This window comes from Mus pahari, chromosome 2, assembly GCF_900095145.1.
Source record: "Mus pahari chromosome 2, PAHARI_EIJ_v1.1, whole genome shotgun sequence".
NCBI lineage: Eukaryota > Metazoa > Chordata > Mammalia > Rodentia > Muridae > Mus > Mus pahari.
Window position 1 is genome coordinate 100,055,706 of NC_034591.1, and position 25,148 is coordinate 100,080,853.

The 25,148-nt window shown below is 47.6% G+C and overlaps 2 protein-coding genes across 2 annotated transcripts in view; one reads left to right on the forward strand and one right to left on the reverse strand.

Annotated features, from left to right (window-relative positions):
• Positions 1-21,930, forward strand: part of M1ap (meiosis 1 associated protein) — an 83,180-nt gene extending 61,250 nt beyond the window's left edge. Inside the window, exons 8-10 of the mRNA XM_021191442.1 lie at positions 17,639-17,845; positions 19,844-19,984; positions 21,394-21,930. Of these exons, the coding sequence (XP_021047101.1) occupies positions 17,639-17,845; positions 19,844-19,984; positions 21,394-21,552 (507 nt within the window). The 3' untranslated portion in view covers positions 21,553-21,930. The remainder of the gene's footprint in view (positions 1-17,638; positions 17,846-19,843; positions 19,985-21,393) is intronic.
• Positions 21,931-22,529: 599 nt separating this feature from the next.
• Dok1 (docking protein 1) lies at positions 22,530-25,066 on the reverse strand. Its single transcript, XM_021190837.1, has 5 exons — positions 24,972-25,066; positions 24,363-24,662; positions 24,131-24,224; positions 23,827-24,011; positions 22,530-23,655 (listed from the first exon to the last, which is right to left on the reverse strand). Exons 1-5 carry the CDS (start codon positions 25,029-25,031, stop codon positions 22,846-22,848), a joined length of 1,449 nt encoding a protein of 482 aa, XP_021046496.1. The 5' UTR covers positions 25,032-25,066; the 3' UTR covers positions 22,530-22,845.
• Positions 25,067-25,148: the final 82 nt, after the last annotated feature.

Here is a 25,148-nt window from a genome sequence, read left to right on the forward strand (position 1 = left end):
CGAGATAGGGTTTATCTGTGCAGTCCTGGCTGTCCTGGAACTCACTCTGTAGACCAGGCTGGCCTCGAACTCAGAAATCCGCCTGCCTCTGCCTCCCAAGTGCTGGGATGAAAGGCGTGCGCCACCATGCCCGGCTGCCCCAGAGCCTTCTAACACTGTACGGGTTATCATGGATCACTGAAAGAACAGTCTCTGGTCCAGACCCAGGCCAATCTCTCCTTTAAGCCCTAAATATGCATTCAGTGATGACATAATACAGTTTCCCCTGTAATGGAGGAGACAGAAATATACATATATATATATACATACACATACATGTATATAATAGACTATTATATATTGAAGAGTATTGGAAGTCATGGTTAGAAAAATACAACAGAGAACTATTTGTAGGCATATATAATCAATTAGAGCTCAGTGAAGAACGGGATGTGAGAGGGGACGAGGTCGATGAAGTATCTAACAGGTGTTTACCTGAACATCAAGATGTCAACCCTTTGAATAGAAGCAAATTAAAACAAAACAAAACACATGCACAGAAACTAATGTGGCTTGCCCGACTCCACACAGTTACCCTCTGACCCTACACATGCACTGTGGCACGCATACCCACACATAATTAAACACTCAGACTAACAATAACTACTTGCAAAGGGAAGAGGGGCTAGAGAGGCAACTTTGCAGTTAAGAGAGCTTACTGCTCTTGCAGAGGACCCAGCTTTAGCTCCCAGCATCACATCAGAAGACTAACAACCTCCTGTGATTCCTGTTCCAGGATCTGATCCTAACATGCACACTAACATACACATACACACACACACACACACACACACACACACACATACATTCAGACCCACATGTATACACATAATTTAAAAAAAAAAAAAAAGGAAAGGAAAGAAGCCAGATGTGGTAGTACTTGCCTTTAATTCCAGCACTTAGAAAACAGAGGCAGGCTGGTCTCTGTGAGTTCAAGACTAGCCTGGTCTACATTGCAAGTGCTGGGCTAGCCAGAACTATATATAGCATGAGATTCTGTCTCAAAAACCTAAAAAAAAAAAAAAAAAAAGATAAAGATAAAAGATAATTAATGCAACACTTAAATTGAAATAAAATAATTGAAAAGAGAATCCAAGGACAAAATACTAAATACACACTTGACCTAGTGCTGGAGAGATGGCACAGAATTTAAGGGTACATGCTGCTCTCCCAGAGGACCTGATTTCAGTTCCTGGCACCCACACGGTGGCTCACAACCACCTGTAACTCCAGGTAGAGCCAACACTTCCGCTCTGCTTGGCACGGGTGCCCGCTCTCTGATGGCCTGCGCAGACCACACACACACATAGCTGAAAATGAAATACGTCTCTCAGAGAAAACAAAGGTTGGACTGAGGTGGACCAGAGTGAGAGACATGTGTCCCTCAGGTTTGACCTAGGCGGACCAAATGACAGACATATGTGACAGGCTCATGAGTGACAGGCACAAAAGAAAAGGCAGCACAGCGCTGTGTCTTTCACTGTCAGAAGCAGGCTGCTTTTCCTGTTTCTTTTAGTGTCCACCCACTGAGTTCCTGTTTCTGGTCTGAAGAACGGCCACTCCTCTTTGCAGAGAAGAGACAACAGATCAATCAGTTCTGCGACTTCCCCTCAGCTCAGTTTACTAAGTTCTCCACCCACTTCCTCAGAGTCTGAGATGACCCATCACTCAGCAAGCATTTCTCCCAGTGCCTTCAATCCCTTTTCTTTTCTTTTTGACAAATTGGAGGTTGAACCCAGGATCTCACATATGCTAGTCACTCTCCCCTGATTCTATATCACCAGACCTCCATTTGTTTGTTTATGTGTTTAGTCTGAGACAGGTCTCATTTTTAAGTTACCCAGGAACTTGAACTTAATCTGCAGCCCAAACAAGCCTTGACTTCAAGACCTTCCCATTTCGACCTTCCTGGTTCTGCTTTTAATACAGTTTGTTGTTGTTGTTGTTGTTGTTGTTTAAATAAAGGCAGGATCTCATGTAGCCCAGGTTCACCTTCTTAAACTTGCTATGTAGCTGAGGATAGCCTTTTTGCTTCCCAGCATCGGTATTATGCACAGGTACCACTATACTTGGCTCAATGATTATAGTAGAGGATTTTGTTGTTGTTGTTCATTTTGTTTTTGTTTTTTGAAACAAAGTCTCTCAATGACGTAGCCCTGGCTATTCTGGAACTCACTTTGTAGACCAGGCTGGCCTCAAACTCACTAAGATACACCTGTGTCCACTTGCTGAGCACTAGGATTAAAGGTGTGTACCACGACGCCTGGGTAGTATGTAACATTTTAGACCTTAGCATTTTAACACATTTTCCTGAAAATATACATCCTTCAACACTCTTGCCAGGATTATAGTCCAAGACAATGAGGTAAAGACATACACAAACAAGACGTTCATCTCAGTGTTATTTACAGTGGTAGAAAATTAGAAACGACTTAATGTCCTAAATGGATGAATGGATGTCCTTCTAGTTGGCTTTTTGTCAACATGACACAAGCTAAAGGTATCTGGGAAGAGGGACCCTCAACTGAGAAAATGCTTCCATAAGGCTGGTTGGTAGACAAGTCTGCAGGGCATTTTCTTAATGCAGGAGAGCCCATCCTATTATGGGTGGTACCTCCCACTGGGCAGGTGTATTACAGGATATTTGATCACACTGTGATCGACCCAGAGATTGTTATTTACTGGAAAAACCTGATTTTAGTTTTAGTGTGGCTCAGCCTTAGCACACACCTTTAGTACAAGAGCTTTCTGATTAAATACTGTAAACGGATTAAATAAAGTCAACCATAGGTCAAGAGGCGGAGCAAGCAACCAGTAGACATCGGATTATGTAGAAGAAAAAAACGTAAACTGTAAGAGGTACTCATGAGGACAGATAGGCACACAGGAAGTAGAAGGGACAAATACTCCGTTTGACGGAGGTTTTTCTGAGATAGGGTGAGAGAGAAGTTCTTCCGGGATGTGGACTGAGGAGGAAGGTCAGCTGGGTGCCTTCTCTGACTCTCTGGGCTAGCAGACTTTCACCCCCACATCTGGCTCCCAAGTCTTCGTTAGTAAAACCAAACAATTGAGGTTTTATTTAAAAACTACAAAGGTGGTCCTGAGTTTCTTTCTTTCTTTCTTTCTTTCTTTCTTTCTTTCTTTCTTTCTTTCTTTCTTTCTTTCTTTTTTAAGTAGCCTGAGCAAGCCATCTCGAACTGCTTCTGTGCTCTCTGCTCTCGTTCCTCCAAGGTCATGCCTTGAGGTCTTGGCTTGGCTTCCTCTGGTGACAGACAGACAGCTGAAACAAACCTTTTCCTCCCCATGTTGCTTTTGGACATGGTTTTGATCCCCCGCTTTGCTCTCGCTGTAGGCTTCTGTATTTCACTGGGCTAGAACAGAGTCTGCTCATTCATGTTCTCCTTTTTCACTTGCTTGTTTGTGTGTTTGTTTGGGAAGTAGGAGGTTTCCATGCTGTAACATGCATGGGAGTTAGGGGACAGCCTTCAGGAGTCGGTCCTCTCCTTTTACCATGAGGGTCCCAGGGATCTTGATCTTTCCACTGCACTAACTACTGCCCTCCTAGTGGGAGGGACAAATCAGTTTTCTGCATCCATGCTATTTGAAGGACACCTTCTCTGAGTGGCATAGATCCCAAATGGCAGCATGAGAGAGAGAATTTTTCACAAGTCATTCATTCAACAGGAAATAGTTTTATACTTACTGCGTGACAAGACTTATTATTTCGTTTGAATCTGCCTGACCCTGTTTGCACAAGTTGCCCAAATTTTTAGATCTTTATTTGTATTAGCCTGCATGTACATGTATCTATATGAGTGTACACCGCTTGTTATGGGTGGCCACCGAGGCCAGACCTGGAGTTTCAGGCAGTTATACCCTGGCTAACGTGGTTGCTGGAACCAAACTTGGGTTCTTTGAAGCTGGAAAAGAGCTCCCAGTTGCTGATCTGTCTCCACCGCCCTGTGTGTGTTGAACTTTGCCTCCATCTTTGGTCCGGGATTTTTACATTTGGTTTATTTGTTCTTTTCAAATCCAGTGCCTCCTCAGTTCCCTGTGCAACTCTCGGTGCCCCCGGCCTTCCCACACTGGGGTTCCCCACAGCCAACTTCTATTCTAACTTCTGTCTTTCTGTTAATAGCAGCCCTGCCATTGTCTAAGTCACTCAGGCTTGAAACCTCAGCCACGGTGTCCTTTACACTCGAGTCACCTGGGGCCACATCAGTTTTCCTCTCCTAAATTGGAGTTGTCCTTGTTTCCTGTTCCCACCGCTTTTCAAAAAAAATTTTTACATAAACTCCTAACTTCCCTTCCCCAGCTCCATTTTACCTACATGGTGAGACTACATTAATCTTTCTTTCTTCCTTTCTTTCTTTTTCTCCTTTCTTTCTTTTACTGTTTATTTTTAGACACAGGCTTACTCTATAACTCTGGATGGCTTAGAACTTAGTATGTAAACCAGGCTGGCCTTGAACTCACAGAGATCTGCCCATCTCTGCCTGCCTAGTGCTGGGTCTAAAGGCATGCACTACCACGCCCAGCCTCACTGCCTCCTTGGGACAGTCCTGACATCACAGTTTCTCATGTGCCTACACCCACTCATTTAATGAACCTTGCCTGCCTGCGGATCCGTCCATCACAGCATTCCCTGGATCCTCACTGTGCTAATCCAGCCCAGCTTTACTTGGGCTTTGATACTGCACTCACTTCTTCACAAGCCGGATGCTCTCAGTCTCTCCCCTTGTAGGCCTGGCTTATAGCAAAGCCCCTGAACTGACCTTGAAGCATGGCAGTGAGTCTGCCATCTACAGCTTCAAAACCCTGTGTGTCTTCAGCTGGTGGTGCAGTTCAGTGGTAGGGAGCTTGCCTGGGGTGTGCATGAAGCCGTAGATTTGATCCCTAGCAACACACACACACACACACACACACACACACACACACACACCTATATTTGAATACAGACACACAGTCTATATTCAAGGTCCAGCTTTATCTCCCATTATTCTCTTCACATACCATACCCTACCCTACAACCAAAGGAGTGAGAAGCGTCAACTCCCCCCTGTTCATGCCGTCTCTTCTCTTCTCTCCATGTGTTCAAACCCTGCTCTAACCCGAAAGACTCAGCTCAACGGTCTTCCTTTGGTGAGCCCCTCCCTGATGCCTTTTCTCATCAGACCCTGTGTATTCTATTCCTTTTTTAGAGAAAAGCATATCTCAAGTAATTTTTTTAAGTATACGTCTGATGATTTGACTTAAAGACTGAGATGTAAACTTAATTTATTCTAAAATCCAAAATGACACACTTGCCCTTTCCTGGTGTTTCTACCACTTCCCGCTCTCCCAACCAAGTTCTCAGCTTTAGTCAAATTTTGGCTCAGAAAAGAAATTCCCCCTTTTGTTACCTCTATTTTAAGATTTTGTGTGTGTGTGTGTGTGTGTTTGTGTGTGTGTATGTGTGAGAGAGAGAGTGTGTGTGAGTGTATGGGAATGGGGTGGGGCAGAACACATAAAAGAGCATCAGGTGTCCTCTCTCTCTCTCTCTCTCTCTCTCTCTCTCTCTCTCTCTCTCTCTCTCTCTCCTCTCTCTCTCCCTTTTCCTTTGAGGCAGGATCTCTTCTGAAATTTGTGAATTCTAGACTAGGTTGGAAGCCAGAAACCGTAGTCATGCCCCTGACTCCACGTCCCTCAGAGTTAAGGACCCTTGTAGGGATATCTGGCTTGTTGTGTGGGTACTGGGATCTAAATGCCAGTCCTCTGATGGCATACATGTGCTTTTAATTGCTGAGCCATCTCTCCTGGCCCTCTTCTACTTTGGAGTGGCTCAGGCAGTTTACTAGAATATTCTGATGAAAATATCCCTCTTGCTCAAGAAAAGCCTGTGCTTTGGAACTTGATAGCCCTCAGGCTGCTCTTTTATTGTTTCCGGACTGTAAACTTCAGAACATAATCACATCTCTAACTATGCTGTATTTATGTATTCAGAACCCTAAGAAACACAGTGGCCTCCCGTGGTTTAGTGTCTGCAGGATGACATATTAAAAAACATTATTCAGTGACCCAAAAGTAATTTTTAATTAATTAATTTGTGTTTTCAAAAACACCAAAGAAGAGCCCTCTTATAACTACAATGGCACAGAAATGAATAGATTTTTTTTTTCCTTCACTCAATAATTATCTGTAACCCGGAGCTGCTGTCCCTAAGCCCTTTTACACACATGCGTGCACATACACTCATTCTCACCACATCCTCTGGGCCCTGTTCTTTGCCTTCCTCCTCCCACTCAGCCACAGAGTCTAAATTGACTTAGCTTCTCTGACATAATTTGCAGCATTGTGAGATCTTGTGTAAAATATTCAAGGCTAGCGCTAGCAAGGCTTCTGTGAGCGGTCAGCAGGAGAGAAAGAAAAAGGCACATCTGAGACACGCTAGCAACTCTGTCACGTCTAACTGACACTATAAAATGTGCCTTGCTTATTTTTGAGTGTTTAGAACTACATGTGTAAACCTGGCACATATCTGGTGCATGGTTTACACAGTTTTTGGTTACTATTTTTACAATTTCCATTTGTTTCCTCCTGTTTTCTTTTTTCCTTTTTTGATTTTTTTTAAGACAGAGTCTACACAGTCCTGGCCTTCCTGTAACTTGCTATATAGACCAAACTGGCCTCTAACTCACAGTGATCCATCCACCTGCTTCTGCTTCCTGAGGGCTGGGATTAAAGGCATGTCCCACCATGCCTGGCTCTTCTTGTTTCCTTTTGATATCATTACATTTGTGTGTGTGTGTGTGTGTGTGTGTGTGTGTGTGTGTGTGTGTGTGAACTCACTCACAAATGTAAAGATTAGAGGACAACTTGCAGGAGTTCAGTTCAAGCCTAATGACCTGAGTTAGATCCCTGGGACCTCCTCCACAGTGGAGAGAATCTATACTTGTAATCATCCCCCCACCCCCTACCCCTCTCTCCTCTCTCTCTCTCTCTCTCTCTCTCTCTCTCTCTCTCTCTCTCTCTCCCCTCTCTTTCACACACACACTTACACACAAACACACACAACTCACACAGATACACAAACATACTCACACATACACCCATACAAACAAAATACATGTAGTTTTAAGCATTTAAGATTCTTTACGGTTAAGCCTTAATCGTGTGTGTGCGTGTGTGTGTGTGTGTGTGTGTGTGTGTGTGTGTTTTGGTTTTTCGAGACAGGGTTTCTCTGTATAGTTCTGGCTGTCCTGGAACTCACTTTGTAGACCAGGCTGGCCTTGAACTCAGAAATCTGCCTGCCGTGTGTGTGTGTGTGTGTGTGTGTGTGTGTGTGTGTGTGTGTGTGTGTTTTTAACATAACAATATTTAGTAAAAGCCTCACTTTGTGGATAAGTGTTTTATAGAGGCTTCAGTTGGTAGAGAGGGCTCACCCTTCCCTGCACCAGGCAGATAGAGCACTTGGGTACCGTGCTGAGTCACAGCTGGGCAGTCATCCTGCTACAGCTCAGTCCATCTTCCAGAGCTTTCAGCGACAAGCCTGGTGTGCCCTGTGTCTCTCCTCACCCTAAAAGCTCTCAACTCTGATCATCTCCACCCAAGTCTCCTTAAACACTTAGCTTCTCTCACGAATTTCTGCCTCCAAACCCATTTAATTCTAGTATGTCACAAGTGTCCTAAGTGGAACACTGGCTTGAGTCACACCCTACCCCACCAGCACGTCTCTGCCAAAAGATCTTCTTCCTTGTAAACATCTCTTAGCAGATAGGAATCCTAGATTCTGAGCTCCACCACTATGACTACCACCATCCCCTCCCACTCAAACTCAACATATGCCCTCAGGGGGAATGGAGCTAGCCTAATTCCCACCTCTCTCTAGATCTTTCTCCTCTAGAGACTATAATTGTCCCGTTAAATCTGTACTTCTTTATCAGTATTCAAGGACCAGCTTTATATATCTCCCATTGTATTCCCTTCACATAACATAGGTTGCACACTATCTAGCTTCTCTGACTGTCCTGGGAGGGAGAAGCGGTCTGAGGTGATCTCCAGATGCAGACATAGCTGTTATCACGAGCTCTCATCCACCTTTGACATCCGACTACACAAACAGCGCAGTCTCTAATTCACCCCAGCCACTCCGTGTTTTCACTGCCAGGTTCACGAGCTTCCCCAGGTCAGAGCATCGATGAGTGTGCTTGCTCCTCCCTCTCCTCCACCTCTTCACTTGCAGCAGCTTTCTGGACAAAACACATGCTGCAGTAATCAGATCCTGGCCATTGGTGTCAACCCATTAGGCTCCTCGGCTGTAAAAGTTACGTAACTTTTCCATCCACACTTTGCACATGCTTTAAGCCTTAGTCAACTGCAGTCAGAATTGTACTTTCCATTCCCTGGTTTTTTGTTTTGTTTTGTTCTGAAATTCACTCCATTTCTTTTTTTTTTTTGTAAGGCCACACATTCACTCCATGTCTGTCTTCCTCAAAGATTGTTTTATTTGGGTATCTGACTTTCATCAGAGGAGCTTTACTCAGTCTTTTTGATAGTATTCTCTATCTTTATGTTATGTGATAACAGTTCTTAGAGACAAGAACAAACATCTCTCCATTCTATATAGGAAATTGATGACAGACCAAAGAAGAGACACCACTAAAGTCCAATTTGGTGAACCAATGAGTTCTATTGGAATTACTTACAAGAGTATGGGCAAGGGGTTACTTACAGGAACAGAAATGACTCAATACCAGCTGCATCACCAAAAGCCCACCCCAGCATGGGTGATGGCTCACAAAAGCCTGAAACCTGGAACACAGGGCATAGCTGCAAGCAGCTGGACAGGGTAGGCAGGGGGAGAGTGTTCTTTACAGGTAACTGAGTTGGTCTGTGCCTCCTCCAGGCAGCTTGCTTGTTCTGAGCTTCTTCTAAGCAGCTCTTATAAGCACCTTTGCCTAAGGATATCTGTCAGAAGTCCTTACAGCTTGTATGTTTGAGGGAAAGGGGGTCTAGTGAGTCTGGTCAGTTTCAGGGACTTCCTGAAAGCTTTGCTTTGTTTACTTCCTGAGCTCAAGGAGCAAGTCTGAAGGATGGAGTGTTTCATCTCCCTTAGACCATCCTGTTGTCTCACCTTCTTTCTGACATTCTTTTTTTGTTTTTTGTTTTTTTGAGACAGGGTTTCTCTGTATAGTCCTGGCTGTCCTGGAACTCACTCTGTAGACCAGGCTGGCCTCGAACTTAGAAATCCGCCTGCCTCTGCCTCCCAAGTGCTGGGATGAAAGGCGTGCGCCACCACCGCCTGGCTCTTTCTGACATTCTGTGTCTTCAGGAGCTTCATCTCTCCAAGATGGAAGGTTTTACTCTCAGGGAAAATCACTACACATCTACCAATCTCATAAATTTCACTCTTAGATTAGTCCAGATCATAACGGTCTGTGTCCTTAAAGTCCTTTGATGCTTTTATAGCCCCTATATCTAAAAATTACTCAATTTTTAATGTAGCAAAATAAGAAGTGACTAATAATTAAGCACATCTTAATTTTTAAAAAGGAGGGGGGAGACAGAGATCTCACTGCATAACCCTAGCTGGCCCAGAACTCACTATGTAGTCCAAGGTGGCCTTGGATTCACAGAGATCCACCTGCCTCTTCCTCTCAAACTCTGGGATCAAACATGTGCACTATTTTTTTTTTTACTGAATATTTTTTTTAATTTTTTTATTATTATTATTTTCTTTATTTACATTTCAAATGCTATCCCGAAAGTTCCCTATACCCCACATGTGCACTATTATGCCCGGATAATTTTAGAAACCGAACATTTTATAATGCTGACTTTGGGCTTCACACAGTTCCAAGTCTTTACAGCTGTCAGATTAGTTTATTACCATAACGATCCATGAAATAAGAACCATCTCTGTCTTGCAGATGAGGAAACTAAGGTGCAGGGGAATGGCAGAGCCAGGACTGGGCCCAAGATGCTTGCTCCAAGTCCCAGATGCTAACCCACTCTCCAGGCTCGGGGTTTGCTGACCCACTAATCCCAGTAGTCTCTGACACATCCTTGTTACTCAGGAACATCCGCGAGGCAGCAGCTCCCAGACTGTATGTCAAGACAGCATCTCTGTGGCCCTTTCTCATCCTGGCTCCATTGTTGTCTTTCTCCTATCGCCAACTTCCTTAACTTGTTATTCTGCCTTCCCGTGCTTTCTCGGTTTTTCTTTTTCTTTTTCTTTTTCTTTTTTTTTCCTTCTGTTTGAATAACAACTTCATAAAATGTGGCAGGGAATAAAGATATATAGAAGAAATTAAAATTAATTTTTCCAAGTCTTTCTGAGATAAATCCCTCCATTGCCAGGAAAATGTTGTTCCAATTACTGGCCCTACTGTGGAGTCCCAGTTATGCAGCCAGTGACTCACTTTCCACATCCTCATTTCTCTCAAAGTTAGCTCTGTGCGAACTAGAAAAAGAAATGAAAACACCACCTAGCTCTTTCAGTTTCCTGCTTAAAATGTCAGCGTCTCGAGAGACACATTCCTGAGTTTCCAGTCCATGTCTGTCCCAATTGGCCACCGAAGTGACAGAATTCCAGCCAGGATGTGTCCAGTCTGAGCACACAGGCTACGAGCTGGTTGGGCTGTGAACGGGTGGGGAAACAGAAAGTCCTTGGCTGTGTAGGCGAAGAGTCAAGTCCAGGATTGCAAGCCCAGAGTGGGGTGATGGCAGGTCAAGAGCCTTGAAGAAAAACAGAGTGAGGCTAGAGGCTAGACCCTGAAGGTCAGGAGGGGAGTAGTTGTAAAGGCATGCGGTCACTGGGACTCCTGTGGTCCAGCCTAGTCTACTTTACTTGCTTCATCTTTCACCGAGCTTCTTCTAGTCTCCATTCCAGAGACGCTAATAAATTACTAACTGTTCCCAAATACACTAATTGCTTTCATGCCTCTACCGTTGTGTGCTCACCCTTGCCTCTGCCCATCTCACCGAGTTTTATTCACTTTTCCCAGATTCTGCTTAAAGCCTTAAATGCCACTCGTTGCTTGTCCTTTTCCACCCTTGTGTCTGTTGCCACATCTTACCTGCCCATCATAGCATCCATAACAGTGCGGGTTGGTCCACAGCTCTCTGCTGTGGTAACTGCCGTGCTGCTGTTCTCTTATGCCAAAGTCAGAAAGTACCAGTTCCTGTGTGCCATGTTGTTAATATACCTGGCATCTTCATGGATGTGCCTCACCTGGGGTCAGACACAGAATCCTAACCTCCTAAAAGACCTCTGGTCTTCAGCATGTCTCCAGTACAGTATTGTAGATAATGGATAAGACCAGATATATTTGTTTCTGCTCTTCTGTTGCTGTGAAGAGACACCAAGACCACAGCAAGTCTTATTTAAAAAAAAAAAAAAAAGTATCTAAACCAGGCAGCAGTGGCACACACCTTTCATCCCAGCAAGCAGGAGGCAGAGGCAGGAGGATCTCTGTGAGTTTGATGCCAACCTGGTCTACAGGGTGAGTTCTAAGGCAGCCAGGACTACAGAGAGAAACCTTGTCTTGAAAAATCAAAAGAACAAAGGAAGCATTTCACTGGGGCTAGATTCTTGGCCCTGGTAATGGCATCAGGTATGGTTTCAACTTGTGAAGTGGGACTTAAAGCCAATCAGAAAGTTGTTACTTTGACATTTGGGTCACTATTGCACCCGTGGGCATATCTTGCCAGGCCAGGAATTGTTGTAACCCACAGAGTTCACTGCTGGGAAAGATTGGTGACTCCTTTCTCCTCTCTTACCATAAGCCCTGCCATAGCATTTTGTCATAAACTTTGCTATCTTGTGTTTTACTTTTCATTCACTGTAAATTATTTTCTAGATTCTCCTGTGATGTCCTCAGTTATGAACATGGTGAAGTATATTGTTGCTTTCATTACTGATTGCTACTTTCATTCTACTGTGGTTGGAGAAAAGATTTTGTATGCTGTTAGTCTTTTTAAGGGTATAAAAGTCCCTTTATATTGTTATCTGTTCTGGAAAGTGCTCCTCGTTCACGTGTGAGGGTTGGGTAATCTGTTTTAGATGGTTTGGAATCTTTTACCATCTCCCCTGCTTATGAAAGCTAGTGTGATACACATGGGTGTATCAGTCAGATTTTTAGCATTTTGGCAAAATGCCTGATATAATCAAGAGAGGGAGAACTTATTTTGGCCCACAATTTCAAATGTTCAGAGCATAGCCCTTGGCTCAGTTGATTCTAGGCCCATGATGAAAAAGATCTTGTGGCAGAGACTTCTCAGTTCATGATGGACAGGAGGCAGAGAGAGTGACAGAAAGGGGGGACAAGGTAAGATCTAACTTCCGAGGATACGCCCCTGGGTGACCTCCTTCCTGCAGCTAGTCCCCACCTCCTAAAGTTTCTAACTTCTCCCAGATGGTTCCATCTACTGAGGACCAAGATTTCAACACAGTCTGTGGGAACTATTTCAGAGCCAGTAAGGGTGATGGATGTTGCAACCGCTGCTGCTCTCCTCCTGGTTTGTTCCTTGCTTTGGGTGAGAGAAAAAGCAAATCCTAAACATCCCTAGTTTCTTCCTTGCTTCCTTTCCGTTTCCTAAGGCCCCAGGCATGCTTAGCTTATAGCTTCCTTTCCTAGGCGCAATATACCAAGGAGATGCACCTCTCTCCAAAAGCAAAAGGTGTTTTGTCCCCCCTGCTCTCTCAGGTTGCCTCTGAAATACCTCACTTGGCAGGTGGTCCCACGCCATCAATTGCACACTGGAGTTGTTGGCTGGCCATCACACTGATGGAAGAGCAGGGCAGTCTGTGAGGTTAAAGTTTCTGCCTGCCTGCTATAAGAGACAGTCCCCTGACCTTGCAAGGCTAGCGCCGGTGCTGCTTCTATTCCTGTCAGCCAGAGGTCAGCAACCATAGCCTCTTCCTTCTCATTGGTGTCTGTAATGAATCATTAGGCTACAACCAGAAGACAACCTCCACAGCTGTAAATTAAATACATTTTCTGAGACTTGCATGTAGCCCTAGCTGGCCTGGAACTTGTTATGCAGACCAGGCTAGCCACACACTCACAGAAATCCACCTGCCTCTGTTCTAAGTGTTGGGATTAAGGGTGTGTACCTCCAAGTCCAGCCTATAATTAAGATCTTGTTTTTCTCATGTAACAAGATATCTGGGGAGAAGCTAATTCGTAGCTGATGCAATTGACCAGCCACGGACCCAGCTCCATTTTTGTGCTCCAGCATTCATAGCAGAGAGACATCATTTTTATGCCTGTTGCTTCATGGCTCCAGGGTGGTTGCTAAGCCTTAAGACTAAGTCTTATTGTAAAGACAAAGACCTACCAGGATATTCCAAAAGACTTAGCCAGAAACTTCGGTTTCATGATGTAAACTTGGGTCACATGATCACCCTCAAACCAATGACAGAAGGCTGGAAAGTGGGTAAGAGAAGAGAGTAAAACATGGGCGTGGTGGAGAGCCAATTTTGAATGGTTGCCACATCTTCTGTCACAACTCCAGTAATTAGAAGCTACAGAGGGAGTTGGGGGAGGATGACCTTACTCCGGCTGAACTTGGAGTATACTGTGCTGTTCAAAGCTTCCCTGTCCACTCCACTCTAAAGAGAAGGAGCCCACTTTGTAAAGTCTAACCTGCATTCAATGCAGGCTCTTCAACCACAGCATGATATGTCCACATACTGTGTAATAGTTGCCTTTCTTGTTGATGTGACCGAATACCTGACGAGGAACGACTTTGAGGAGGAGAGATCTATTGTCTCACAGTGAGGAGATGCAGCCTTTCCTGGTGGGAAAAGTGCTCAGCAAAGGAGGCTCACAGTGGCAGAGGCTCACTTGATCACATCTCGATGGACCAGAACTAGAATCCAGGCCAGCCTACGAGCCTCTATGATCCACTTCCTTCAGCTAGGCCCCACCTCCTAAAGGTTCCCTCCCAAAACGCTCCAACAATACGTGAGTCTATAGGAGACATTTTACATCCATAGCATAGTATCTTCCTTCTGGTGGGTTTAGCATCTAACTTGCACTCTCTTTCTTAGAACTAGTCAAAGTATATTAGAAAGAACTCAGCAGTCTACTATAGTCTTAAGACTGTTCCCCTTGAGACTCTAAAGGCTGCTGTTTTTGAGATGTTCCCTAAGTAGTGCTTTTTCTCAGCCTCAGATACCTGCTGTGGCAGTTAGCCACACCCAACATAGGTACAATTGCTTGTCCTAACAGTTCAACCCATAATTTGGGTAGTATACTTAGACTCGGGCCCTGGACCTCAAGGGTCTAGTGCCGTAAGCCACTACCCAGGGGGAGATGTTAGAAATCTACAACCCTAAAGAGGAGCCTTAAAGTTCAAACTTCCTTCCTCCTCACTTTCTCCAGATGTTCCTAGGAACTGAAGATCAGTGGGAGTTGTCATCTGATAAGGGCATATTAATTTCTCTTCCAGAGCTTTGTAACAACTTCTTTACTATATCAAGCCCTTAAGTTTAAAAACATTCTATAAACTTCTTTCAGCAACCAAAAAAAAAAAAAAAAAATCCAAGGAAAGGGAGAGAACAAAAAAAAATTTACTTAGTCCCCTGAGCATCCCGACATTAGCAGAGACCTCTGAGATTGCAGTCCCTTCTATGTATGTGCCGACAGAAACTTAGAGATCCTTAGCAAGTTCATGACTCTTCCTTAAAGAGGAGATCTAAGAAACATCATATTGCCGTAGCCCCTAGCTCGTTGCCTCCAGTAGCAAGATATCTCATGCTTAGTCATGTCATGCTAGGGCAGGTGGTTGATAGTATCAGCTTGTTTAGGACTGATATGTGACACAGGACACAGACCAGTCAGAAGAGTCAGTCACATGGAGTCTTAGGCGAACATCCTTCACAAGATTCCCCTTACTGTGCCAACAGGACACAGCATATATCCAGTGAACTCTGCACACCTAATGCGTGGAACATAATAGGCACCCAATAAAAAGTGTTATAAGCCGGGCATGGTAGCACACGCCTTTAATCCCAGCACTTGGGAGGCAGAGGCAGGCGGATTTCTGAGTTTGAGGCCAGCCTGGTCTACAAAGTGAGTTCCAGGACAGCCGTGGCTATACAGAGAAATCCTATCTCGAAAAAAAAAAAAAGTTATAAGTGTTTTGTCTGCATGCATGTGTGTGCATCTCGTGCATGCCTAGTGCCCATGGAGGTCAAAAGAGGGTGTTGGGTCCCCTGAAACTGTAGGCACCAGGTGGACACCAGCAATTAAACCCAAGTATCCTATTCTGCAAATGCTCCTAACCACTGAGCCATCTCTCTGGCTCAATAAAATTTTAACAAACTTACAAACAAGTGCCTGAACTGGCACAAGATAGAAGACTGAAAAAACAATACTGATTGAAACCTTGAACCCAGTGAGAAGTTACTTTGGCCATTGGAAGTCAAGCAATTGCCTAGTCTTCCCTCAGAACTAACAAGGCTGTGTCCCTACAGTAGGTAAATACCCTGACACACACATACACTATCATTTTAATATTATTTACTCCCAGCTTGATGGATTCAGGAAGCCTCAATTAGACTTTACATCACATTTTGAATCTGTTCTCCAGAAAAACCTCTAGATATAAGCACAACAATAATAGCATGTGAACACCGAAAGGTCTCCATAGCGCTTTTTGTACAGTGTCTGTGGCTGGGCAAGCATTCCAGTGTCGTGAGTTACGATGATGTTCACCATCACTGTTGTGATTGTGACCTGAGTTTAGTTAACTTTCTCATGCCCAGACCATATATCCCCACCCATGCCTTTACTGGGGAAGCCCCAGGCTCCAAAACCTTCAGCCCTTACCACCAACCACACGAATAACCAGCACAGCTTTTCTTCCTGGAGGCATGTATGTGTTCCCTACCCCTCGACAGCAGCCACCAGGTTCCATGGTGTTCTGTGCTGCCTGGTTTGATGGCACTGAGTTAAGGTGGCAGAGTTTTCCCTCCTGTCTCCCACTGCAGTTTCTCTGGGTATAAACACAAACTCGCCAGCAGGCATTAGCTGCTGGGTCACTTCCCTTGTGTTCCACTCAGCCCAGATGGTCCCCTTTCCTGTTGTCTGTCTTCTGTGCACAACTGATGGTCTCCTTTCCCATTGTCTTCCGAACTGTTCTTGTTAGACTGGGAGAAGTAGTGTGGGGCTGTTGTTCCCCGTCTTGTAGAGCTGGGAAACTGTTACGTGTGTGCCAGATGTCATTAATGGTCTCAGCCAGCAAGAGGACATAACATACTGATAACTATAACCATTCTGACTCCATGTTTCTTGGAGATTTGTGGGTTTCTTTGGAAAAGCATCCCAAAAAGTTGCCTCCTTTCCATCTCATCAAAAAGGGTGCGCCTACAAATTCATTTGTAAATGCTTGTCTCTTCTCTCTGCCCATGTGCAGAGACGTGTGACAAAGTGGCTCTTCATTCACAGAGCCACTGCCCCGGAATCCTGCCACATCACTTTGTCCTGTGGACTGGCTGAGTTGATCTCAGGGGCCCTGTCCCCACCCACTGTCTTGTACTATAGTTTTCCCCTACACAGTCCCTTTTTCTCTTCTTGCTCCGCAGTCTTCTTCAGCGTCTTCTCAAGCCTTCGCTGGATATTCCAGGGCCATGCCCCATCATTCTTTTGTTTGTTTTAGTCTCATATATAGGCCAAGCTGGCCTTGAGGCTGTGATCCTCCTGCCCCCATCTCCTGAGTACAGGAATGAAAGGTAAAGACCTGGGGTGGAGAGATGGTTCATCGAGTAAAACCGCTGGCCACATGATGCTGATCACTCAAATTCAAGCCAAGCACACTAATCATCTTTAGTTTATGTGTGCAGATGTTTTGCCTGCACAAATTGTACATGTCTGAGCATCATTTGTGTGACTGGTGCCCAGGAAGGCTAGAAGAGGGGACATTGGGTCCCCCTGAAGTGGAGTGACAGATAGTAGTGAGACACCATGTAGGTGCTGGAAGTTGAACCCAGATCCTCTGAAAGAGCAGTCGGTGCCCTTAACTGCTGAGCCAGGCTCTGGTGGCATACAACTTTAATATCAGCACTCTTATAGCAAGATAGGGGTGGAGATAGAAGAATTGCCCAGAAGCCTGTGGGTCAACTAGCATAGAATTTATATCAGAAACAAAAAAGTACCCTACCACAACAAGGTGGAAGACAGGGAACAATTTCCAAAAGTTGTCCTCTGACACATGCATGTATATGCATGTCTGCATGTGTGCATACACACACACACACACACACACAATAAATCACATACATATAACATTTATAAGATTGCCATTTTCAAACTCCACACTTGGCATATAATAGTCTGAGTTGAACCTACTTCAAGTTAAAGAGCATTTCTCAGTTTGTGTCTTCACTGAAACTGTTTTTTGTGCAGTCTCTCTGGCATATTCTAGACTGGGGAGGAAGAGTTGTGACTCTGCTATTAGAATATTAAAAGCCCTTCCTCCCCCCCAAGCCCCCACCAAGGGCCAAAGTGAAGTGGGCTTTTTCCTTCTTGACTCCCCAAGGAGAACTTGGAATCTCCAGTTGGGCTCATCCTCAAAATAAGCCAAAGACTGAAGATGTTTGTCTTTGTTGCAGAAGAGAAACTGGCTGCTGTTGGCCAGAGGGGAACCCCTGATCCCCAGACACAACCAGAATCTCCCTGCCTGCAGCTTCTATGTGATCACACCGTCTCACTCTCTCACACTGCTGGTGAAGCTGGTGGCCACCCGGGAATTGATGCTGCCCGGCTTCTTCCCCCTGCTCTCTGAGAACCCACCTGAAGACAGCCTAAAAGTCATAGAGGCAAGTAGAGCTCCTGTGTCTGAGTGTTCGGTTGCTGTGGAGAGACACCGGCACTGTGACTTTGTTTATAAAAGAAAACATTTAATCGGGACTTGCTTACAGTTTCAGAGGGTTAGTCCATTATCAATGTGGCGGGAAACTCAGCAGCAGGCAGAGGAACAGTGGGCTTGATGTGTGCTTTTGAAACTTCAAAACCCATTCCCAGTGTTATGCCTCCTCCAAGAAGGCCACATCTCCTAATGTTTCCAAAGTATTCACGGCTGGGGACTAAGCGTGCAAATGTGAGTCTGTGGTGGTCGATCTCATTTAAACCACTACACTATGGGACAGGTAGAATGGAGCTTGAAAAGGGGGCAAGGGAGAAAAATAGGGCCGCGGCGGCCGGGGAGATGGACAGCAGACGGGGTATGTCCCGGCCATCAGAGATAAAGCAAGATAGAAAATGACGTGGGAGGAAGTCAGTGGTCTGATTAAAGCATTGCGGTAAAAAATTAGTTGAGAAGCAAACCTGGTTTGAGAGAACTAAGGGTTGTGAAGAGAGAAACATAAAGAGAGAAACGGGCCCTGATAGAGACAGATAATTGGAAATTAGTGTCATCTGTCTTAGAGATGATCCCACAATCACACGCACCCACATACTCATAGGCACGTATACACATGCATATACTCCTGAAATCTGATATGAATGAACGCCAACAAATAGCTAGCTTCGAAGAAAAGGGGGCCAGAGTCCCAGAAGGGAAAGCGGACAGCAGGCAGGGGAGGAGGTTCTGACAGGCAGTCCAGGTCCCCGTGGTAAATTTGATTGGTTTAGTTTGCTGTGGCGTGCTCCTCGAGAAAGAGCATGATCCTCCTCTCATGCTCTTCTACCTTGAGGAAACCATGAGGCTGCACAGAAGAGAGGAGTCCAACTGAGAGGAAGGGATGGAAGGAGGCAGTGGGAGGCAGAGGGACAAAGAAATGGCGATCATAAGGGAGATGCCCAAGGGGGAAGGTGTGGGTGGATTTTCATGTCTCCAAGTGTTCCTTACAGCGCTCCAGTGTGCATGTGCAAAGCCTCCAGACAGATGGCAGAATGTCTGTGGCTCCGCCTGAGCCACACTGTGTGCCGTGTCACACTGTGCGCTGAGCCATACTATGGGTTGTGTCACACTATGCTCCTCTAATACTTGTGCATGCCTGTGCTCTGGGCCTCTGCTGGGGAAGAGGAATGGAAGAAGTCTGAAACTCAGATGCAGAGAAGCCGACAGGCCGAAAGGCAGCCTTCTTCAGCCCCTCCTTCCCCTTCTCTCCATTCCTCCATCCTTGCTCTCCTCTCTCCTCTCCCCCCTGGGCCCCTCAGGTTGGGGTGGGAGAGAAGGTGGCTCTGGACTGGGAGAGTAGAAGCCACATTCCCTGCTGGCTGGCTGGCTGGCTGAGGAGCAGGTAGGACAGAGCCTGGGATTGTGCTTGATGCTTGGCAGCCATGGGAATGCAAAGAGGCGGGCAGAGACACCATGGCTTCCTCGACCAGTCTCACTTCAGGGCCAGTGGTTCCTGGCACAGGATGTTGTGGCCGGAAAACCTAACTACTCAGGAATGCTGTGTTCAAATGTCCTCCTTCTGTGCCCAACTCACCTCAGGCTGGGAACTCCCTGTACTTGTCTTGAGACCTGAAGCACCCCTACCCTGCCATATAACCTGAACACACTTTCTCTCAGCCCTCCACACTGGGCCCCTTGTCCCTCTCGGGGGGGGGGGGTCTGGTTTTTCTCAGAACCCAGTGACATTTCCTGGAGCTAGTATTAAGGGTTCAGAGTCTGTGACCACCAGGAGTTCCACTTAACCTCTGTCCGTTCGCCTGACACAAGCACACCCTCCTAGGACAGGACACCAGCAGGACTCATAGTGCTATTGTCCTCACCCTCTTCCAGCCTCTCACACACTTGGGTCTCTATGTTGCATCTCGCATTCTGTGACCTTGAGTTCTCTGATTAAAGTCCCTCCTCTCCACCCCAGAGCACCCTAGACAGCCTGGACCTGGGGCTCACCTACAACCCTCTGCATGTTGGGAGCCACTTGTACTCACGTCTGAGCAGCGCCCATGCCAAGCCTCAGGGACGGCTCTACACAAGCTGTGCAAGCCGGGGCCTTAGAAAGGTACCTCTCTCTTGTCCCCGTCTTCCCTTTAGCCTCCCATTCCCTTTGTGCCGAGTCCAAGGGAGCCCTTCATATCTACCCCCCAACAGCCTGGGGCCCAAGAAAGCAACCTACTCCCCACATCCCACAGGTAGAGGGGGAAACCAAGCTGAGGTAGGAGAAAGAACCTGCTGAGGCAATCACATGCCTTAGCGCCCGCCCTCCGAGGTGGGGAGGGTTGGTCAGTTGGTTTTGGTTTTGGTTCTGGTTCTGTTTTTGTTTTCCTGAGGCTAGTCTCATGGTGTAGCAGCATAGCCCAAACTGATCTGGAGTTTGCTATTTACCTGCTTCAGCCTCCTGAGTGAGTGTGTGTGTGTGTGTGTGTGCGTGTGTGTGTGTGTGTGTGTGTGTGTGGGTGTGTGTGTGTGTGTGTGTGTGTGTGTGTGTGTGTGTGTGTGTGGTGTGGGGGGATGGAGATACCTCACACCATCACACCCTGCAGCTTAGGTATTCTAACTATGGGGTTTATAACTCTTAGTCATCTGCCATCCAGCTGCCTTGTTAAGCAAACAGGCCACACTGGAACTACAACCACAGTCCTCTCCTTGAAAGAAAGGGCTGACAGGGAGACAGGACTAGAATCGCCTGAGGGCAAGGAAAGGATTGTAGCTTGCCAGGCCTTCTAGTAAACTTCAGATAGTGTTCATTTACACTTCACAACACCAGCCAGCAAAGCCTCACACTGAGTACAGAGGAGGAGACAGGGACTCTCCCCACCCTGCATCCTCCACCACTTGGGCTAGTAACCTGGACATGGGGCTCTGGAGAAAAGACTTGAAACTAGAAGCCAAGCATGGTGGTTCACACCTGTAATTCCAGCACCCCTAGCAAGTGCTAACTTGGGAGGATTGCTGTAAATTGAGGCCGTTGTAGGTTCCAGCGAGTCCTGGCAAAAAAGAAGAAAGAGCAAGAGAGAGACCAATCAGCAGGGCAACTGGAGATGAAGTGTGTCCGTCTGTGCAATCCATCCGTGCTCTCTTGCACTAAGGTTTCCTTCTGGAGATGAAGTGTGTCTGTCTGTGCAATCCATCCACGCTCTCTTGCACTAAGGTTTCCTTCTGGCTCGTGCTGTGTTCCTGGTCTCTCTGTAACTGAGCACATTTTCATCTCAGCTAAAGCTGAAGGGTGTCTCTAAACTCCAGAGGTAGAAGCCATGACCAGATGCATAGGTGCTGAGCCCACCATGGGGACTTGGTTAGGCCGGCTGACAGAGAAAGGACACCGGCCAAGGAGAGGCTGCCCTGGGTGTTCAGGGTGTCACTCCAGAAATGAGATTTGGGAAGGAATTAGGACCAGAGTCTGGCAGGGAACCGGGACAGGAACTCAGGAACCGGCTGTTCTTCATAGAAGTCTCTGGTTGTTCTTTGCAGGGCGGTCAGCTAAAGACCAGCAGAGTTCGAGCCACAGTGGTTCCCCTCCCAGTGGCTCCTGCCCCACGTAGAGCTCTGAAGATGACAGAAGCCAGAAAAGCACCCTCAGTGACCTCCCTGCCATCTGATCTGGAGGAGGAGTGTCCTCCTCAGACCTAAGTCCCCAGTGCCAGCACACAGCCATACCACACCACTCACAGGATGGCTGTCTGGGGCAGATCTGCCTGCTCGCAACCTGCGCCTGTAAATGAGCTCCGGCTAAGAAACAACCTCTTCCTCTTCTGACACCGCCCAATGCGGGAGGGGGGCCCTGAAAGCAACCCCCCCAAGCCTGTCTTTTGTCCAGCAGGGACTCTCTTCTGGATCATTTGATAGTATTTACACACATAATTAAATGCCCAGTAAGCCTCCTTCATTGTTCAGAGCATTCCTGGGCCAGAATTTCTTCCTGCAGCTCTGTGTAAGAAGGTGGGTGAGGTTAAGTCACCCTTGGGAAACTACAACTCGAGAATAAAGAGGAGGTTTTCACAGAACAAGAAAAAGCAGGGCCTCAGAACCTTGTCCTGGTCCAGAGGGGTACCCTTCCCAGACCGCTGCACCGCCCGACTGCAGCAGCTTCAGACACAAAAGCTGGGCACTCCTGAGCGCCCCTTAGCACTCAGGGCCTGTGAGCACGCATCTGGGTATGCTGATGTGTGTAGCCCAGCAGAGAGGTGGGGGGTGTGAAAGAACTCCCACTCCCTGCCCCGCCTCCTCTCCCCACACCTGCCTACCTTCCTGTCAGCTCCCCTGAACTACAGAAAAATAGCTGCCATTAGCTCTAAAGTGCTTGGGAAGTGGACCTATTTCATGTAAGCAGTCTTCTGAAGCAGAGCCAAATTCTCACTCTTGGTGAAACGGCAGCAGAGGAGAATTAAGAAACGTAGGTAACAGACAAGTGACCCAGAGTCACCTGAGACAGAGACCAGCCCAGGTGAGGCTGTGGCCACCCAGGCTCTGAATCACCACACTGGTAGGCATCCCTCCCTGGGGCCCTTCATCCTTCCATGGTCCCCAACATATTTCTGGTTCCTCCCTTGATCCCTCCGCATCCTCCCAGCACATGATATCACAGTGTCCATTCATACGCAGAGACCTTTTCAACCCAAGCTGGCTTTAATGAGATTTGTCTTATAAGTTAAATATGTACCTGGCAAGGAACAAAACAAGAAGGAGGATCCATACCGGCCTCCCCAAAGGGCACCTGCTCAGACCAGTGGGTCTCTTCCATCAGCTAGTCATCCTTAGCGCTGCTGGGGCTCCCCAGGGCCTACCCCTCAGCCCTGTTCTACTCCTACGACTCCCCAACTCCCCAGGACTGGTCATCCCTTGACCTCTGGTCCCCTGGCCCCTCCCACCCTCCGGTTTCTTTTTCAGTGCCACCACCCCGTGGACTGTCTATCAGCAACTGTCTCAGGTCGAACCCTCTGACTTGACCCCCGCCCTGTCATTCCCTACTTTAGAGAGTCCACAGTCCCAAGCCCCTGAGGTCCCACTTTTCTGAACCTGGCTGTACAGAGCTGTATCTGAGCTGAGGCCTTTGCCGCCACTGCCACCGGTAGTACCGGATTCAGGAAGGATCAAGCCCTGTGGCTTGGGGGCAGGGGCAGGCTTTGAGCTTCGGGGAGGTGGCACAGCATAGTCATCGGTGGCAGGGTTGTAAGGGAGCTCATAGCCCTCTTCCTTCAGCCGAGCCTGGCACCACCAAGCATCCTTAGGCTCCTGAGGCAGATCATAAAGGCCCCGGGGAGGGGCAGGGGCCAGGCCTTCAGGTTCATCATAGATGGGGTCCTCTTTGGAGTCTGTCAGCTTGGTTTTCAGCAACTGCTGCTGCACATGCCCATACAAATCCCAATAGAGAGGTTTCTTCGAATGCACCCCTTCCCGTGCCCCAGCAGAGCTGCTGCCCAGGGGGTCTGAATATACAGAGTCCTGAGAAGGGCCTGGAGGAATTCGCAAGGAGTCTAAAGGCTCCGCATATAGAGCTGGAGGGCTGACCAGGGGGTCCTGAGGAACAGGGGGGGGAACTGTCTTCCCCTCTGTCTCCCCATCATGGGAGTCAGTTCTGAGGATATCTTGTGCCTGTCCCACCTTTCCTTGGGCTTTCTGCTGCTGAATAGCAGCCTCAACTGCCTGAAAGATGTCATTTCCCTGAGAAGTCTGGAAGGTGAAGGTCCCAGGGCCAGAGGGGCAGCGGCGACCAGCTTCAAAAGAGAACATTACCTGAGGGGATGGGGGGGAAACACGTTAGGTGTGTCATAAGAAATGAGTCACAGGCCTGACCAAGTTACTGTATCTGCACAGAAGAGACCACCTGGGAATGGAATTGTCACCTACAGGGACTCAACCCGGTAGCCCTCCCCGCCGGTCATCCTCCCAGACAGCCCCGTGCACCTTGTCCCGGCCATAGCGTCGCAACAGAGTGTAGGGCCAGAAAAGGAGCGGCTCCAGGATTTGACTCTGCGCACCCAAAGTCAGGAGGGTCAGCTTCTCAGCTTCCACCCTCAGTATGTAGGAACCTTGCAAGCCACAGCGTTCAGAAGCCTCGGTCTTCTGCGAGGTAACCCAGAACTGGGATCCTGGAAGAAAACATAGGAAGGAAAAGGAGCGCTGGGGCAAGTTAGGGACTCGGTAGGCTCCAATCACTAGCTCCCCAAGAGCACCTCTTCACCCCACTCCATTCCTGCCAGACATCTACCTTCCCAGGTGGGGCTGTACAGCGAATTCTCCAGCATCTCCAGGGCAGAAAACTTAGGTGGGTTCTCTGTCTGCGCCAAAGCCCAGCCGCCTTTCTGCAGAAAAGGGAACATCGAAGAATTATATATAATTCTCTTGGGTCTAGGGTAGGTACGAGAAGTCCAGTGCCTCTATAATAGCTCCATCCTCGCAGTGTCCCTTAGGCCCAGAGATGCTCACCCCCAGTCACTCACCGGAAAGGCGGTTCTGCATAAAGTCTGCACCCAGGCCGTGCTAGATGCGGCGTCCGCCGCCAGCAGGTGCGAGCGCTGTGCGGTGTCCAGGCGGAAGGCAGCAGCGCCGGGCTCAGGGGGACTCTCCACAGTCACTGGCACCACGCTCACACATTCAGCCAGGCGTATCATCTTGCAGTCTAGACGGCGAGAGCCGCCTCGACCCCCTCCAGAGCTCGACCCCTTGTGATCAAAGAATTCCAGCCGCGCCACGCCATGAGGACTGGCTGGGTAAAGCACAGCCCAAGTTTTCCTCCACCTCTGGGAAAGAACGAAAGACTCGAGAGTGCGCGGTGGTAGCACGCACCCCACAAGGAAGAAGAGACCAGACCCACGAAGGCCGATCTGAGTCTGGGGCTTCCCAGGCTGGGCTACTTTCCCAAAGATAATGCCATCCCAACTCCGCACCAAGGAGGGCTCAGCCCGAGACTTTTAAGGGAACGTCTTGGGGCTCTACAATTGCCCGCGCGCCGTTCCGACCTTCTTCCGGCCCCTTCCCTCTTTCTGGATTCTTTCACCCACTTCTAGTCCAGAGGGGTTTCGCCATCCCCCACGCCACAAACAAACTACCTTGGTCCCGAAGCGCTGACTCTGCAGAAAAAGCGGACCCTCCATCACAGCCCCGTCCATGGCCCAAGCGATTCCTTCCGCGCTTCCTGGCCCCGAGGGCTGGGGGTGGGGCGGGGCGGGGCGGGGCTGCAGGGTGCCGGAGGCGTGCCCGCCCCTCCCGGGCCCCTGCGGCGGATG